The 18,472-nt window shown below is 39.7% G+C and overlaps 1 protein-coding gene across 2 annotated transcripts in view; it reads left to right on the top strand.

The window, feature by feature from the left end:
* FBXW7 (F-box and WD repeat domain containing 7) overlaps positions 1-18,472 on the top strand; it is a 146,320-nt gene that overhangs the window by 22,394 nt on the left and 105,454 nt on the right. The window contains exon 1 of one of the 2 annotated variants that reach the window (XM_063136267.1): positions 5,665-5,813. The exons of the other annotated variant lie outside the window; for it this stretch is intronic. Within the exon in view, the coding sequence (XP_062992337.1) occupies positions 5,670-5,813 (144 nt within the window). The 5' untranslated portion in view covers positions 5,665-5,669. Of the gene's footprint in view, positions 1-5,664; positions 5,814-18,472 lie in introns of those variants that run through there. 2 annotated transcript variants of the gene reach the window in all.

Genomic DNA, 18,472 nt, shown 5'->3' with positions numbered 1-18,472 from the left:
GGTGTGTAAGAGGGAAAAGTGAGGTAACTGTAGGGCTAGAAGGCAATCTATGATGTAACTTTTAAAAATAATAGAACAATGGCATGTTGTGCACAAGTTTGCAGAGTGTGAGGATGTTTGCATCTAAAGGGAGTTGTCTATTGTTGCAGAGAAACATGACAGTGATTAGTCAGTGTCAGGAGAGGGGAGATGTGGCTACCTGCAGGGACGTTTAAGTACCCCACAGAGATCTGATCTTTTCTTGTGGCTACTGTTTCCTACCCTTTTGTCTGGAATGGTCTTCTTGGCTCTGCCATGCCTTTGAATGCTTTCCCTAGACCTCTTGAGCTTCCCTCCTGTCCTTTGCTCCAGCTTCCAGGAGACCTTATACAAGGAAGCAAGAAGATGTTGCTGACATGCTCATCAAAAGCTGTTATCCAGAGCTACTTGGCTGTCTCTCAGACCTGCTTTCTGATTTTCTCTGTGTGTGTTTTTTGCCTTAGTTTGTCCCAACGTCATCCAACTATGCTGTCCATGATTTCCTCAGAACATGCGAGTTGCTTAACCTTAATCTCTAGTCCCATTGATTCACCTACTTACCTTCCCCTTGTAAAGAAACTTCAAATTTGTTGATAATCTGAATCCTGAAAGCAGAATATATTTGACTGAAACAAATGTGGGGCATATCAGTAAGGGCACCATTCCCATATCAAATACTGCTCTTAACATTGTCTTTTTTGCTTCATGCATTCTATTCTGTTACTACATTTCCCTTTTGGTAGTTGTTGGACCAAAAAAAGTGCTTTTTATAATTCTGGGGCTTATGAAGTCATTGGACTTTGAGGGTTTGGTCAGGATTAGTTAATTAAAAAGCAAACTTTCAAGGAAAAATGGTTGTGCATAGATGGCAAGTGTGCTCCTGGGTCCTATTACACAAATGTTGGATGAACGAACAACGTGTGAAGTCCCATCTATATTACGTTAGATCCTACTTAAGAATGTGTTGCTTAAGACACAGGGAGAAATTGCCTGGTATTCTCATCTTTTCATGTTCATATTGTCCTTCGTCATCTCTGTAGATTATTTTTCTTCTCAATTTTCCTGGCTGGTACTCCTAAAGTGGGATGTTTCACTTTAAGGCCGTCACAACAGACTTGTCAAAATTCTGACAGGCTTGGGCTAAAGACACATCTTTTCCTTTTATTTCCATTTGATGTTCTGCAAGGGCAGGAGTCACAACCCTAGTGTTCTCTGTGGAAATAGATTTATAACAAAATGTTACTCCAGACTGAAACCAGTTTGGTGAAGATATGCTGTTTCATATTTTTTTAATGGTAAGTTTTGTAGGTATGGCAGTCATTCAGATTTGTACAAATTTAAATGGTCTGTCTCTTCCTTATTTATTTATTTATTAAATTTATATACTGCCCCATAGCCGAAGCTCTCTGGGCAGTTTACAAAAGTTAAAAACAGTGGACATTAAAAAAAAATGTACAAAATTTAAAACCATCAAAAATACAAAAATAACAGTATAAAACAGTATCCATTCTGTTAATGTACATATGGATTTTGGTCATTTGTAAGATGTTATTGAATACTGTGGCTGCAAAACCACTGCAAAACAATATAATTACATGTTTAATAAAGGGAGACAACAGATTTTTATGGTTTTAAAAGTAAAAACAAAATTTTTAAAAATAAATCTATTTCTTTATCTTAAATACCTAAGAGTGATGTAGTTATTCTTTGGCAATAGTTCTTAATAATACTTCTTCCATTCACAATAATATAGAATTTGACAGTATCTTATATACATATCTGCTCAGAAGTAAGTTCCAAGGGATACTCCAAACTGAGTGGGTATAGGATTACAGCTGTATAGTGCAATCGTTTGCATGTCTATTCAGAAGTAAATCTTATCACATTCCTTGGATCTTGCTCCCAGGTAAGTATATATAGGCTTGAAGCCTGAATCACATAACTTGAGAAAGGACAAAATGAAAGTCATCTAAATTTGTAGTATCAAATTCTTACCTTGTGTGCAAATAGCACTAATGCATAAATAGCTGTTAAGAAAACTATGAAATGAGGCTGATTTCTTTTTAAGTAGAATATTGTAGCTTTTCCAGACACAAAAATAGCTTGAATATGCACTTACTATGACCCTACCAAACTTGGAAACTTACGGTCATTCTATGCATGGCAGAAGTGATCTTCATCTCCCAGTTCTCCCACCCTGCATTTCTCACTAGATGGGCTTTTTTGCCCATTTAGCAAAAGCGTTTCAGAAGGGAAGTGAAGGAAGCTGGCAGAGGCTCAGGACAGCTCATCTCCTGGCTTCTCCAGTCTCCTCCCCTCCCTGCCCACTGAAACTTCCCCTTTCTCCCTCTCCAAGGTCGAGTTCCTGTCCACGAAGGCCGGTTGGTCCAGTTCTTTCCATGCTGGCTGGGAAGGGGAAGGGAGTTGGATCTCCGACTCACGCTTGCAAGGAAAACAGTCTTACGGCTCCTCATTCGCTGTACAGGGGCCATAGGATTACTCCCTCCATTGCTTTAGGAAAATCTGAATGATTGTTTAGAACTTCATGCAAAGAAGTTTTTCTTGTCAGATTAATCTGTTTATTACAGGATTAAAATGCATACATGTCATTGCAGTTTTTCTGTACATTCAAATTCTTCAGTGAAAATATCTTCCTAAACAGTCACTTTGTTTTCTTTACTGGATGATTGCCCTATACCTGGTCTGTCACTGGCTCCATCTTTATACATTCTGTGAATCAATAGTACATTAAGGAAACTGACATGAGGTGAGGGGGGAAGCACATAAATAATGAATAACAACCTTTACTGCTAGTGTTTCATTCTGTTAAGGGCAATACTAATTTCATTGAATTATATATGCATTTTCTATCAAATTTAATTCAAAAAATTATACCTATGCTAATTATCACCAAAAGCGGTTCCTTTGTTAGATTAAATAGGCAATTCAATATAAAGAAAATAAAGCTTAAATTAGGCCTATTGTGCACAAAATGAGAGCGTTGTTCTGTGCTCCTCACTTCTTTGTGTAGTGGGAAGTTCTAGGTCAGTTTTCTTTGGAAAGGAAGTAACAAATATGCAGGTTGATTAAGTAGGCGCAGAAACAAGACTGCTAATCTCAAACCAAAATCAGTCCTCAAAGTAGCAGCAGCACTCAAGCAGGTCTGGGCTCCAAAAACCTAGAGCTACTTTATCCTTTTCTCTCTAAATGTAAACTGGCTGTTCAGCCCTCACACAACCTGTAGGTAGCTATGACTTCAAGTATCTTCCATTCTTCTTCTTTAATAAACACTAGCCTGCTGGGGCAAAACTATTTATTAAGTAAAATCCAATAAAGTCCTACTTAGAGTAGCCACCTTGAAATGAACGGGACTTAAGTTAATCATTACCAATTTAAGTTCCATTCATTTGAATGGGTCTACTCAAAGTAGGATTTATGTTTGATTTTACCTGTTGTGATGAACAACATATTTCCTGAAACTTCATAAACCTAGAAAAAGAAGACTGTGTATTTGCTTGGCAATAGTGTGGCATGACTGTAATAGTATTTATTAGGATTCTGTATCCTAAGATTCTTTGACGGGGGGATAGTAGAGCAGGATGAGATGTCTCACTTGGTTGGATGAGATCATCTTAAGATAATTTTTTATGCTAAGAAAAATATTTGGAAGTTATCAGGATAAAGATGATGTGCACTTTAAGTCTGTATATTAATTTTTTTATTAGCTTCCTGTGAATTCCTATCCTGCATATCGGTGGCAAGCCTACATCAGCAATAACACTTCCTTTATGAGCTCACAAATGGACTAGGCAAGACGGCAGCTGATTTTTTAGAAGTTGGCTCATTTCAGACCATCTGAGTGATTCTACCTGATATTATTTTACATTTTCCCTGTGATGTTTCCCCCACCCCACCCCACCCCGATGAATAGCTGTGTAGAATCAGCACAGGAAGAGCAAAGTCCTTGGCAATACCAGCTCAATTGCATCTGCAGATGAGGATTTAAAATTCTATGCAGCAGACAGTACCTCCAGCAGGCGAGTAAAAGGTTACTGCATTATTTGCTTGTTTGCATGCAGAGTCTTTCCCTACAAAAGGCTTTTTATTCAATTTGCATTGGGTGCTTGAATTTAAATATTACTGGAAAATGATTTAATAGAAATGTGAATATCAAAAGGGCAGAGCAAGGTTGAAGGAAGAGGCAATGCTGTCTCAGTATAGCTGTAAACCAGAGCTGGAGGAGAGGGGAGGAGACAGCAAATATAGCTTTTGATGCAGAGTGAAAACAAGAAGTTTTGCTTAAATATGTGTGCTTAAGCTGCTGTCATGCCACTTGCTTGTTCTTAACTATCTGATAACTGTTCTTTAGGCAACTACTGATAGCTTTATCAATGTAAGTAACAATTATTTCAGGGCAGATTATCCTGTAATCAGGTTGAGCATCTGTGTTAATGTGAGCATGCTTTTTCTCTCTTCAAATGCTGTAGTGCATGCTGCAATAGGACAGATAAATGCACTGCTTTTAATAGCTGAAAATCAGCATGTCATCTTCTGATATATAGCTCTTTCACTTAGTACTGCTTTGGAGGCACCTGCAAGCTTATTTGTGTTGTGTTAATTACATTGAGAACCAATTAAACAGGTGAAACCCACTTTTTTTGTAATAACAAAACACAGTTTTGGTAGACGAAGAACTGGCACATAATATTACTTAGTCCCTTTCCATTTACTTCTCGACCTTCTTCCCTTAACCCCCACTTGTATGAAGCAGTTTGCAAACTTTTATTTCCAAGCTAGCTTTACGTAGGAGTTAATTTCATGTTTCCTTCCCAAAAATACTTTGCCATGTACGTTTTTCATTAATTTGTCCCTTCTTTAGCTGGAATTTGTCTACCTCTTTGTTAGCTATTTCACTGGGTTGTATAAATTTGTAGTAGTGTTACCCCTTTCCCCAAAGTTTTATATTCATAAGACAGCTAGCCACTCCTTGCTTTTAAGTCTGCTGGGCTTAAGTGCTGTTATATTTATAAAGATGCAAAATTGCAAACTTTAGCAGTAAGAAAAAGATGTCAATCTAAATGCAATTGGCAGCTACCCTGTACATTGGAGTCTTAAAGGGTCAGCAGCTCTAGCAAGTCAGATTCCAGCCTATAATCTATTTGCTGTTGTTATTTTAAGAATGCAGTAACTACTTTTTCAGATATTGAACTGATCTTGAATTGTGGGCTTGGGAACACAGAGGGGTGTGGCTATTTTCTGTTGGCTGTTGAAAGACTGTGCTTTCAAAGTGGGAACAGGTTGGATAGAGGCTATCCTAGCAGACCTGAAGTGCTACAGCAGATCAAACTGTAGTCAGTGTGTAGTCTCTGTTACTTTTAAGGTGATGGCTCTCTTACAAAACAGTGGAGATAATCAAAACGGCTTGTCTTGTTAAAGTATAGCTGGAAAGAGGGACTTTAAAGCTGCGAGCTTTGCTTGGCGATAAAGACAGTGGCTAGCATCAGCTTTGGAGAAACACCATTGTTTTATTTTTGTCAGTGTTAATTTTTGCCAGGGAGCTGCAGAATGAGGCAGTCGGCCAATTTTGATTGTATGTGGGCCAGTACCAGTACTGATTTCTTAAAGAATAAACTCATCCGATGAGCAAGTCAATGTGTGGCTGTGGCTGCAGCATTATTTCTTCTTTAATGAAGAGGCTGGGCCGTTCGACCTGCTGCTCCGATCTCCTATCTTGCAGCCATACATCAGACCAGTTGCAGAGACTGTCCATCGAATGCCTCAATCAGCCGAAGAAGGTAACTATACAAATTTATTTTAAACATTTCCTTAAGATAAATACAATATGAAGCTAGAAATAAGACACATTTTTAAATGTGCTTTAGGTTTCTTGACCTTGCAGCAGCTATCTAATATCATTTTGCCATCATCAGGTTGTGTAGCAATAGAAATGTGCTGCAGTAATTGATTTTGTAATAGGATCAGGTGATTTACTGGCTGCACTGACAACCACTTGCTTGCTCTGAATTGCGGAACACTTTAATGGATGTTTGTGACTGCAGCCTGGAGTTGCTCTGAAAGTGCTGGATGTTCAGAAATGAAGTCACTTATTTGAATTAGAACCGCTTAACTTCTTCCCATTCCGGTAGTCCTATATCTATAAACAATTATGATAATGTTGCTACTAAAATTCAGGTGGCATTCTATAATTTTAAAAGTGTGTATGTGTAGCATTTAATAAATTATATGTGATGCGATTTCTTTTACATTGAATAATACATCCTTTAGTGTACACGTTTTTTAAAAAAACTTTAGGCGACAAGTAAACAAGTACTGCTGTTTTCTAACAACCTTTCCTTACAACGTCTAGGATCAAAGTCTTCGTTTCAATTTAAAGCACAAATTCTAAACTTTGATATAATTCAGTTAATCTTATTAGAGTCTACTCTACTGCTTGAATTAAGCTTTTGTCAAACTTTGTGACCAGTGATGATTTCATTTAGCGTACTGTTGTCAAGTAAATTTAAAGGACATTATTGATAAACCCAAAGAAGCAAACATATTTGCTTTGCTTCTAGAGCTTTGTTTCTCTTTCTTTTCTGTACATTCATATGGAATAAAATTAACCTCTCTATACATACATTTGATACATCTGAAGGCAATCAACATGAGTCAGAAAGTTGCAGAAGCAACAGAAGCCCAGGCCCATTCTGCTGCTCTTGTAGATAAAGGCTTGGCTCTGAAGAGCTGCTATAGGCACGCCCAAAAGCTTGGATAGGCCCAATGAAATGTCCTGCTGCTTTCGTTTGAATAGCCGATCCCTGTGCCATATCATAAACTCTCCTCAGTTACAAAAGAGGTTTGCCATGTTGCATGGTGACCCGCTGTTTGAGAAAGAAAGCTCCAGATCTTCTTGAATATGTGGAGCTAGTTGACTGGTTATTAGAATCCAGGCAACAGTATACAACCTGTTATATGGAGAGGAAAGGGGAAATGTTTTGGGGATGTGTCAGTCCTCTAGTGCAACTAACCTTGCATGGCAGAGTGACTTTTTTTTTTGTCACAAGGTTGCATTTACTGGATTGCTGGTTTTACATCCATATACTCCAATGAACTGTCAGTCTTCTGGTAGCTGCTTGTTGTATTTTTTAAAAAAGTTTTATTAAAGTTCCAAGTCTCTGCATGATCAGACCAGCACTTGTAGATAGTACTATGTGTATTATGTAATTACTTTAGTAGTGACTAGCTGTTATATCCAGCTTTTCTCGGGCCCCCTAAGATATATGTCTGCGACGTAATCATCTTAAAGCAGTGGGCCGGTGCTAGGCCTGTGAGTTAACTTTTAAACGAATTAAATTCATTTTTTTTCCTCTCTCACCCTCATGACAACCCCACAAGGTAGGCCAGTACTAGGCCTGAGAGGTAACTTTGAAACAAATTAAATTTGTTTCTTTTCTCTCTCAATCCTGATGCAGGCCAGGGCTTGAAGCTTCAGCTCTTCATGGCCTCTTCTCGGGGGTTTTGGCAGGCGTCAGGAAGCCTTCAAGGGCGGCCGAGCCTGCGGCTGCATTGGCCCATGCTTCTCACGTACCAAATACTCCAGCAGGAGGCTATACCAAAGTACTGGTGCCAGCCCGGGCACTTGCCCCCTTCGTCAGGCCTACTCAGGCCGAGGAAGAAGCTGCCGCCGTGATTTTCCTTGTCCCCACAGAAAATGAAAACTACAACTCCCGGCATGCCTTTCACCATGATGCCCGACTTGCCCAATGGGATTCTTGCTGCCAAAGCTCACAGGAAGTATAGTCTGGGCAATCTGGTCCATGCCTCACTGTGCAAACGGTGCCCGTAGGTAGGCTGTGAGGGAGCCGGCCGACTGACTAACTGACAGCTTGGCTGTTGCCATCAGCAACAGGCCTGGAGCTGAGCCCTCCTTCCCTCCTGCTCCCGATGGAGCCTAGCTACCAAGGCAGCCGGACCCAAGTGCTGTCCCTTCAGGCCCAGGATAGCAAGCCACTTCCAGGAGATGGCTGCCAAAGCCCATTAAGTCTTCTGTCCCACCCAAGGCATGCTGGGAGTTGTAGGCGTACACCTAGGTCCCTGAATAATGTATTAATCTTTGAACACCATCTGAGGTGTGGTGGGAGACAACTGGAGAGCAAGCCTTCTTAGTTGTGGCACCCTGCTTATGGATTTCTTTTCCCAAGGCAGGCTTGCCTAGTGACTGCACTAACAGCTTTCCAGTAATAAGTGATCCCCCCCCCAAAGGCCTTTTAACTTGATGTGATTTTTTATGCTGTTTTTTTCTGTTATAACTGAACCACAACATTCCAAGACAGATGCAGGAACTACTGAATAATGTTTATGATTTTTATGTAAAAGCCTGTCTATACCATTGAAATAGAAGAGTGAATGGAGGAATGACTGATAGCTGAGGCTAGAATGGAATGAAGGGCGGGGCTAGTGGCAGTTGAAGAAAGTCAGGTAGAAGGAGAATAAAGACAGTGAGAGGTCAAGAAAATAGGAGCTGAGTTAGCATTGAGAGATAGCGACCTGGTTTGCTAACCCATGTTTTATTTAAAAACATCTACTCTACATGCCAGTACTACACCTTCCAGCACGCCTTTGGTGGCCCACAGGTGCCCGCATCCTCTGAGAGGCACTTTCCTCCTCTCATTGCTGATGCTGCTCCTTGAAGGAGTGTTGAGGAGTAGCATCACCGAGGATGGGAGATAAGTGGCTGTCAGTGGATGCACCCAGCTCCGGCCAATTCCTGCTGGGACTGTCTTGGCCCATGCTTCTTGCCCACCAAGTGCTCCATTAGGAGCCTGTACTAAGAGATCCCTCCCTCTTAAGGGCGAAGGCCGCCTGCCTGCCTCCCCCATATTCTGAGAAAACAGTGATATCAGGATGGGGTGACTTTGAGCATGTGCAGAGTTTGGCCTCTCAAAGTCATGTTGTATCTAGTTATGATTTTAAAACCACATACGGTGGGAAGGAGGAGGCACCGCAAATGGACAAAGCCCATTTATGTGGGTTGTTTCCTTTTACGTGGAATTTGTTTGACTGCTCAAGACCAACCTTAGGAGTCTGGGTTGTGAAAGGCACCCAGCAGCCAGACTCCCACGCACTCACAATGGCCACCAAAGGCCGTGAGTCTGGCCTCCTCCTGCCCAAGGTATGCTGGGAGTTCTGCCTAAGGCCTGCTGAGTGTTGTAGATGTAAGCCTGTTTTTTTTATTATTAAATTCTTTAAAAAATACTTAAAACCCAAACATTTGTGTTTTTAGATTTTTCTGGTACATTGTACAGCCGGACGTATCAGTGTGCTAAATTTCAAGATGATGATGATGATGATTCATTACATTTATATACCGCCCCACAGCCGAAGCTCTCTGGGCGGTTTACGAAAACTCATCTGGAAGTGGGTAAACATTTCCAGACATACATCGCACACACGTAGTTTCCGCTATAGGTAGAGATAAAGTAAAATAGAAACTGAGGCTATGATCCCATAAGTTCCTTTATGCATGCAGAAAGGTGAATGCACACACTGATGTTTTTCTGTGTGTTTATTATTTCAGCAGTTTTGTCCTGTTAGAGAGCTTCAGTTTAAACTTTCCATGTAATGAGAAATATTGAATTTACAGTACTTAGCATAATGATTGCTATGTATTTTTTTAAAAAAATAGAATAATAGATGTAATCTATACTACTATAATAGACAAGGAAGCAGTCTGTACCACTATAATAGACAAGGAAGCAGTCTGTGTTACTAATATAGCTGAGAAGGGTGTTTTGAGGACCTTTCAGGTGTAAAAATGATACTTCAATTTAAACTTCTTGTTCAATGAGAAATATTGGAATCTTAGTAACATAATTTTTTATTCTATCAGAGGACTTCAGACGTCTCTAATTTTGGAAGCATAATTGCATCATATAACCTATGCTGACTTTTAATGTATTACTTGATTATCACCAGTTTGCTTATTTCTAAAGATTTCTGCTGATCAAATGTTTCATTCATTATTCACCTCACTTTTAATAGATGGAATTGATTGACAGGCTACAATTCTATACACTAAGGGTGAGCAACCCGTGAACTTCCACATGTGTTGACCTATAATTCCTATCGTCCCTGGCAATGGTGAGGGATGATGGGAATTGTAGGCCAAAACATCTGAAGGATTACAAGTCGCTTAATCCTGCCACATTTGGCTAGAAGTAAGTACTACTGAACACATTTGGACTTAACTTTATAGGATTGTACTGTAAATTTAAAAATGCACATTATTAAAGACTTGATGTAGATGTCTTTTGACAATATTGAAGGAAGGAATATTTATTATATTTAATAAATGGAAGCTATTTTTATTAGATGTGCTCTGTCTAATATTTCACTTTCTTTATTGCAGTAATACAGAAATCTAAAAGACTTTCAAAAATAAATTGGTGCCCTTCATTCTCAGCCCATGATAGAATTCTTTAAGATGATTTGCAAAAATGCATGTCCTGACGCAGCTATTTTTAGCTTTGTGTTTGTATGACTAGAGAGGTGAATTTTGGATTGTTAAGTGAGTTCCACATTCTCTTTCGTCATCCTTGTCTAATGTTTGGATGACTGGTCTGTGTAAACAATACTATTATTAGGCCTTGGAAAGCAGATATAGGTGACATTTACAATCCAGCCAGTGCATTTTAGCTAGTGTGTAAGGATATGTGCAAGGATATGCAACTAATATGTGCCTTAAGATTACCAGGTCTGATTGAATAGTTATTGTGTTGTTGTGACATCCTGCCCTCCTGTGTCGTCTCAACTTCACCTGAGACACCCACAAGCACCTGACAGGACTGTCCATGCCACTAGCACCCAGGACCACTTCAATCCCCCCCTGTGCTAATGACGTGTTTGAGGGTTTAAGTCTACTGCTGCTGCTCCTGTCTTGCCTCTTCTTCAGGCCCCACCGCTCCACAGCCCAGCAACCTAGTCCTCAGTTTCCCATTCCGTTGCCACTATTTATTATTTTCTCCTCAGATACCGCCACAGACCACACCAGTTGGTAGTAAATATAGTTGGAATTTATTAACTCAAGTAAGTTCGTGTACATAAGCTTATTGGTTCCCTCAGTTCAAATGCGTTTGGTTACAAGGTTCAAAGCATATTCACTTCTTTATTACTAGGTTCTGTAAAGGATGTCATGGCCCACCTGACAACCCTGCAAGGTAGGCTCCTGGACCAAACGTCCTAAACTCCCAGGTAACCCACCTCCCTGCCTTGTCCACAACTGGGACGAGCCAGATGTTCATGGGAATAAACCACAGACACACATTTAGGGACCAAAGCAACTTTATTGCAATCACTAAAACTACAACGTAGGGCCTTGGTCGTAAAACAGCCCCTTTTAAAATAGGAAGGGGGAGAATAAGTGGGGAGGAGGAATGTGGAAAAGGAGGAGTGAGGAAGGAAGGTGAGGGAAAGCTCTAATACTTAACCATTACCCCAGGAAGCATTCATACGACCCCACACCCAGCCGAAATCCGGCTGGCCTTCTCCAGAATACCCACACACGTTAAAACATAAAAAAAACCTTTCTATCTCCGGGCAACCTCCGTGGTTGCCACGGACCTGACCTTCCCACTTGACATACGCACGCACCTCCAAGGAAGATGGAGGATCTTCTTCATAGAGCTTTTAATCTCTTTTTAGGACCCCCTGTCCCATGACATAGGTAGACCAACCAGTGCCCTTCCCAGGCTTTAGCCCACCCCCCTCCCATAGGGGCCAGGCCACCTCTTTTCCCCACAGCTGAATACTGTTAGTTTGTCCACCACCCTGATAATCTCCAGGGGCAGATCTTACAACCCCATAGCAACAGCAAAGTTAAAGGTACAGATTTGCACCCCCGTCCTTCACAGGTTCCACTACAGACTACTAAAATCATCCACTTCTCTCATATAATCATTCACTTCTCTCTAACCCACTGCTACCTTCACTTCACAGAATTCTAACCCACACACAAACTCTCATATTCTACTGACTCATCTCACACTCATCTCCCCCCTCCTCTAACTCACTTAACTATATATAGATACTTTTCTCTAGCTCCTCCCACTCTTACTCAGCCAATCTGCACTCCTCCTCAACCATCCAATCAACATGCAGGCATTCAACCCCCCTCTACTAATTGTAAGTACCTTGAGGCCTACGTATTTCCTGAACCTTATACATAATATAAACGATAACTTTATATACACATTTACATCATATAAGGCAGCTGAACATCTCAGTTGTGCCTGGGCAAAATGTTGACATTTGTTCTTGAGGCAATTTTATGTAGTTAACAAATATTTCATGTAAAGAGGAGTTTCTCAGAGATTCCCCGTTGGTTGGAATTCCTTGGACTAGAGTTGGATTCAGACTTAGGTTAGTTGAACTTGGTTCCCAAATGAAATCAATTACATTTAAGTGCAACTAAATTAGTCTGGATTCAACCTATGAAATCCAAGCTTGTACTCCTTTCAGAAGCATTATAAGGTGCTGGCTGGTGGCTTACAGTATTTTTGCGTTTGTTAGATAGTCTGAGCCTTTGATATGGGATGGGTTATAAATTTAGAGTAGTCTCATTTATTATCCTCCTAGTCATGTTGATGGAGCAGAAAAGATAAATTTCTGTTGGTCTGTCCTAACAGTTAAAACCCAAAAAGGTTAATTTCAAATGTATTTAAATTACATGGCTTTTCATCATCTCATCATTTAGGGAAAACAGTTCACTGTTTTGAGAATGTTTAGGATAGCAGTAATTTCCAAATTCTGTGTGGAGTATGTTGTGAGCTAGTATGTTGTGAGCCCAAACTACCTACCCACAGAGGGGTCTGTGTGGCGTGTCTCTATATGAGTCACAGCTCCTCTGGCCTTTCATTATTGCATCTACGGAGAACAGGTAGTTTTGCCATATATCACGCTGGGGCTGTGTTCAGACAATCACGATGGAGGAAGAAAGAATTGTGGCTTCTCCCTCTGCATACTGTGCACACGAACACCCTTTGGATAATCCGCTGCGATACAGTGCGGCTTGGTGTGTGTCATCCCAACCAGACACATGGTACGATATGGGTGGCTTCATACCCGCCCTACAACCTCTACTGCATGTTGCAGGTATTAGGGTGTGTATGAAGCACCCCTGCCGTGTGCCCAGTTTGGACTACACTCCAATGCATGTTGCATTGTGGGGGGATTATACAAATGGCAGTTGCATGCATAGCATACGTAGGGGTGGAGAAGCCATGATGGTTTCTTCCCCTGTCGCAATCGTCCAAACCCATTCTGGGCTATTCAATCATTCCTGATGCATACACACAACAAAATTCCCTAGCCTCAGGAAAAACATGCCCAGAACTCTCATAGGAACATAGAGCAGGGATGGCTTCTGTAGAGTGGTTAGGTCTTCTGCTTCACACAGCAAAAAATCAAGTATATTCTGTTTCTCTGGAGAAGTTCCAGTCTCATGATGGAATTCTCTTTTTAATTTAAAGAAGGTAACATGCTAATGGACACTTTGCTGATCCCCTCCAAAATGTATAGTTTCTTCACGATGAGGCTTCCCACCCACCCCGATTTTACCGGAGCTTCTGCTTCTGGATTCTTTGTGGGATTAAGATCAATCCTTTACATGAGCTTTCTTTCCCCCCTAACTTTTTCCTGTTTAACTGCAAGTTCTATGTTTCATTTATGCAGCCACTAGATGGCGCTGTTATTATATAGCGTCACTTCCTCTTTTCATGGACAAACTCAGACTAGTTGGAAGCATATTTTTTTGTTAGCTCATTATTTCCATTTCAAATTAAGCCGCGGAAATGCTTGAAAAACACGAGAAAGGCACTGGAGGTTGACGATGTCATGTAAAGGATCCACAAACATCCATGAGCAACCAATCTCAATCGCAGGATTAAAAAACCATTTGGAAAAGCCCTTGCTAAGAACTGCCATTCTAGTCTTAGTATGCTGAGTTCTAGGTTCAGTGTGCTGAATAAATGCTAATGGCATAATCACAGCTGTGCCACATGTTCATTAACTGTGGTCTGATATCTACAGTGTCTACGCTGTCATACAGAATGTACTAAATATGTATTGTACAAGATTATAAAACATTGGCACGTATTAGCCATAACCATCTAGCTCATGTGATAAGAAGGTTGCACTCCGACCTACACTGGTCCCTCTTTCTTGATATAACTTATTTTTTACTGCTTCTATTTTGCCTCATTTGTTTTCCATACACGTTGAATAGCGTATGGGTATCACTGATCGTCTTGTAAATTGACAAAATGCTTGGGATCCTAAATGGTTGACTACTGATCACTTTTATTAGATTTGCTATGCTTTCTGTTTAGAGAAATATTAAATTGGTTTCATTTAATATTGTGGTGTACTTTGAGATGGGGTATGAATAGCTGGCTCTGTTCTGCAGCTGTGGATACAGTGTTTCAATTCTGAACTAAGTGGCCACAGTCTTTTGATTTCATTGTGTGTAGCTTTGATATTTCATAACCTACCCTGTTCTGTTTATGTCTAATTTACAGTCTAACCTAATTTATCTAAATTTGTCTGTGGAATCACTAAAGATTTAAATAATCAGACATGTGTCAAATGGAACTATTGTCTATGCACAACCCATGTGGGGACTGTGAGGAGACATGGTTAATTTAGAAAACATACCATTGCAAAAGTTCTGTTCCAATTCCATGGTAATACTTGGCATTTATTTTATGTAGAGCAGTTCAAATGTTCAGAGTGCTTCTCATATATTATATTAGTAATCCTCACAACATGGCCTCCAAGATTGGTTAGTAATATTATCCCTTTATTGTAGTTAGCAGTGGGAGTTGAGGCGGAAAGAATTGTGGATTGTCTTGGCGACTTAGTGAATTCATAGTTGAAGTGAGATCTGAATTGGAACTTCCTAGCTAATGCTTTTGGCCGCTATGCTACAAAATACTACTCCTTGGGATTGATGCCCCTGTACAAAGCATAGGACCATGTTTTGCTGTTCATGTAAGGATGGGTTAATTTATTAACATTCATATGCTTACCTACCAGAAATCATCATAGATTTTTCTTGCTTGAAATTAACTCTTTGGACGTGTATGTGTGTACCTCTCTCTCTCTCTCTCTCTCTCTCTCTCTCTCTCTCTCTCACACACACACACACACACACACACACACACACACACACCCCTATAACAGCAGCAACAAGCATTCATATACTGCTTTAGAGAATTCAAAGCACTCTACATATATTATCTTGCAATCCTTACAACAATCTTATAAGCTAGGTTAATATTGTCTCCATATTATAGAATGTTTTGAGTTTGTGGCACGATTCCACCAAAAATAGAATAGGTCATACTTTTTTCACTTAATTCTGTTTTCTCTAACTCTCATTATGTTAGACATGATTTCTGTTTGCTACAGTTCTGGTCATTTTAAAGTATTTTAAGTCCTTTGTTAGTGTTGAGGTGATGCTCAAAAGTCTGTAAATAGTCTGTATCTACTCAAATGCAGAGATATAGTGCAACCTTCACCGTAATCGAATTCCCTTGTGTAGTAGTGAATTTTAATTAGATTGTGTATTGTTGCTAGCAGCATGGCCTCTTCCTAATGTTTCTTCAAAATTCCCAAATTGTGTGTTTGGGTCTAATGATTTATTGTAGTCTTTTAATTATTCTTTTCCTAGCACCTTCTGATTCTATAAAATATATCATTGCTTCTACTTCATGCTAATTATCAGGGAAAAACAGGTCAGCAATTTACCTGGAACCAGTATATTTCTCAAAGCAGAGAAATTCTAAAATTACTCTCTCGTGAGAGCAGGGGGGAAAGGGAGCAAAAAGCATGACTAGCAATGGTAGAGACTAGTAGTTTTTCTTTCAGAATTAACTTTTTCCTTGTATATTGACTTGGAGTTTTCAAAATGTGGTTTGGGCTTCTGTAAAGAGTGACTGGCAATTGCTCTGGAAGTCATAAATAGCCTTTGTCCATTAGAGTGTATATGTCTTGATGGGATGCAAGTGGTGTGGGCACCATAGTTTGAATTCTTGAGAACTTTTGTTTTAATGAAGAGTATTTGTATAGTTATCACTGCTGTAGTTGCAGTGTAGGGTTTTGCATGTCATTCTGAATGTTGGGAATTTTAAGTTTCCAGGCCACCAGACCACATACTCAGACAAGCACTGGAAAAGGATTACTAAGTTGGAACACAGGACAGTTGAAGTGTAGCTAGTTAGTTTGGAGGGATATGTAAGAAGGTGGATGACCCAAGTAACAGAATGGCAAGACACCAGAGCTAGAAGAAACCCAATGAGCCTGCTGTTGGATTGTTTCCTAGAACTTCAAACAAGATGCATGGCTTACAGAACTTTGCCACTGTATTTCTTGACCTTCTCACCTAAAGATTTAAAATTGTTACTTCAAGATCAGAAAGTGGGGTAGGTAGGGACCAAATGACCATCTATTACAACCCCTTCTAATAGATGGTCATTACATCTATTGTACTGTCACGTCACCAGACTTCATAGAACAATCTACACCGTTTCCCTATGAGGCATGTTTGTATACCTAGCTTCTGCAAATTATATGTAAAGCAAGATAAATGTATTAAATAGGAAAAAGGCACAGAATATTTTCATGTTTTTGTTAAAAAGATTGAGTTGCTCATCCTTCTTTGTATTAAGCATTTTTAAAGGAGTTGCTGTAATAAATTAGAACCTAAATACCTACTTGAGTTTTGGAACAATATCTTGCTTGCTTTGCCATCTTTTATTGGCCTGGGTTGTGTTTCTGTGTAATGGGAGGTACCATACAATAACAGAACTCCCCCCTTTGAGAATGGATATGTGAAAGGGGCATGTATAAATGTGTAATAATAGGGCTTGAATTCAGGGTGAGCCTTATTTTTTGTAGATTGCCCATGTGCTTGTTCAGCTACGTCCCTCACTTCCTTTTAATTTTGACTGTTATTTACTGATATGCCACTGCTTTCCTCCTCTTTCTTCTACCCCTTCTCTACCCCTCTACTTCTCCAGCATCATATCTTCGATGCTGAAAGATGAGTTAAAATGCATTCTTGACAATGTCATAAGATATGCAAAATCATATTCTATGCGGATACTGCATTTTTGGCCAGAACCACTATTATTCTTTACAATATCTTGTCATAGCAAAATATTGTCTACGGGACAGCCTCTGGTTAGGTGTTGTAAACTGATGCATCAACCAAACGGGTAAATGTGATGGGCTGAAAGCAAGCTCCTTCATCTCTGACAACTTGTAATCTTGTATGCTAGTTGAATGATGCATGATGGGTCACAAGTTCAGGTGCTTGATACACAGGAACACACTTCACTTCACTGGCAATTCCCAGTTTTCAGATGTAATGGGAAGATCATGCTGCCAAATCAATGGAAGATGGAAGATGCAAGTGTAGCTCTTATTCTAGTGCAAATATATGGAGACTATTCAAAAATATATCCCAATAAGATGTAGTTTCATGAAACAAACTATTGTTCTCTTGAAATGGTTCTCATGTTGTATCTACTCAGTAGATTTCATTTTATGGTTCCCATTTTGTATGCTTATTACAGATACTGTTGATCTTGAAAGTTCACAATGTAGCTTTCTTTTTGCTATAGATCTTGTTTGTAGAAAAATGAGGTTAGTGCTAAGGAATAACAAAACAAAAACTCCCCAAGATTTGTTATTCTAAAGTAGAATGTATTTAAGGGTCAGCAGAATAGATTGCCGTGACTTTTTCCACGTCACATGTAAAGGGAAGCTCTTTTCAACAGCTAAAATATGCACAGCATGTCTTATTAGTGTTATAGAATGACAGATTGTAAAATTATAGGGTATTCATCCTAAATCAGCAGGGCAACTAACCCAAGGGATCCCTCCCCCCAAATTTTAAGGTAAAAGCCTGATCCATATGGTCCATTGCTAGCTGTGGAGATTGAATCCAGGACTGAAAAGTTCTTCCATAGGTGGCAAGATGAGGCAGTTCTTGTGCATTCCTGGACTTCTCTTTTAGAGCTTACCATAAACATGCACACGTAATATATATGTTATAATAAAAATAAAGCTGTGTTGTGGAAATTATCACAGAACTATATGGTGGCTGAAAGTCTTACGTTTGTAAGAAGTGATGTTGCTCTTAGTCATGTTAATGACTGAAGATACTGTTCTTGGACTCATTTCATCTCACTCATTTGGAAAGTTTAAATCTCATTACATTAATAAATTAAATTGGTGACATTTATGATAGTGTTCCTTTCCTTTGAGTGCAGAGACCAATTTACCTTGAAACAGAAAGTAATCTAGCTAATTCTGTGAAGCAACTATTCTTGCTGTATCAGCTGTTACTAAATATAAGGATGATATACAGTCCAAAAGAACATTTATTCCTAAG

This window comes from Elgaria multicarinata, chromosome 10 (genome assembly GCF_023053635.1).
Source record: "Elgaria multicarinata webbii isolate HBS135686 ecotype San Diego chromosome 10, rElgMul1.1.pri, whole genome shotgun sequence".
In the NCBI taxonomy this organism is placed as follows: Eukaryota; Metazoa; Chordata; class Lepidosauria; order Squamata; family Anguidae; genus Elgaria; species Elgaria multicarinata.
Note: the sequence above shows the minus strand (reverse complement) of the source record. Positions and strands in the feature narration are given on the sequence as shown.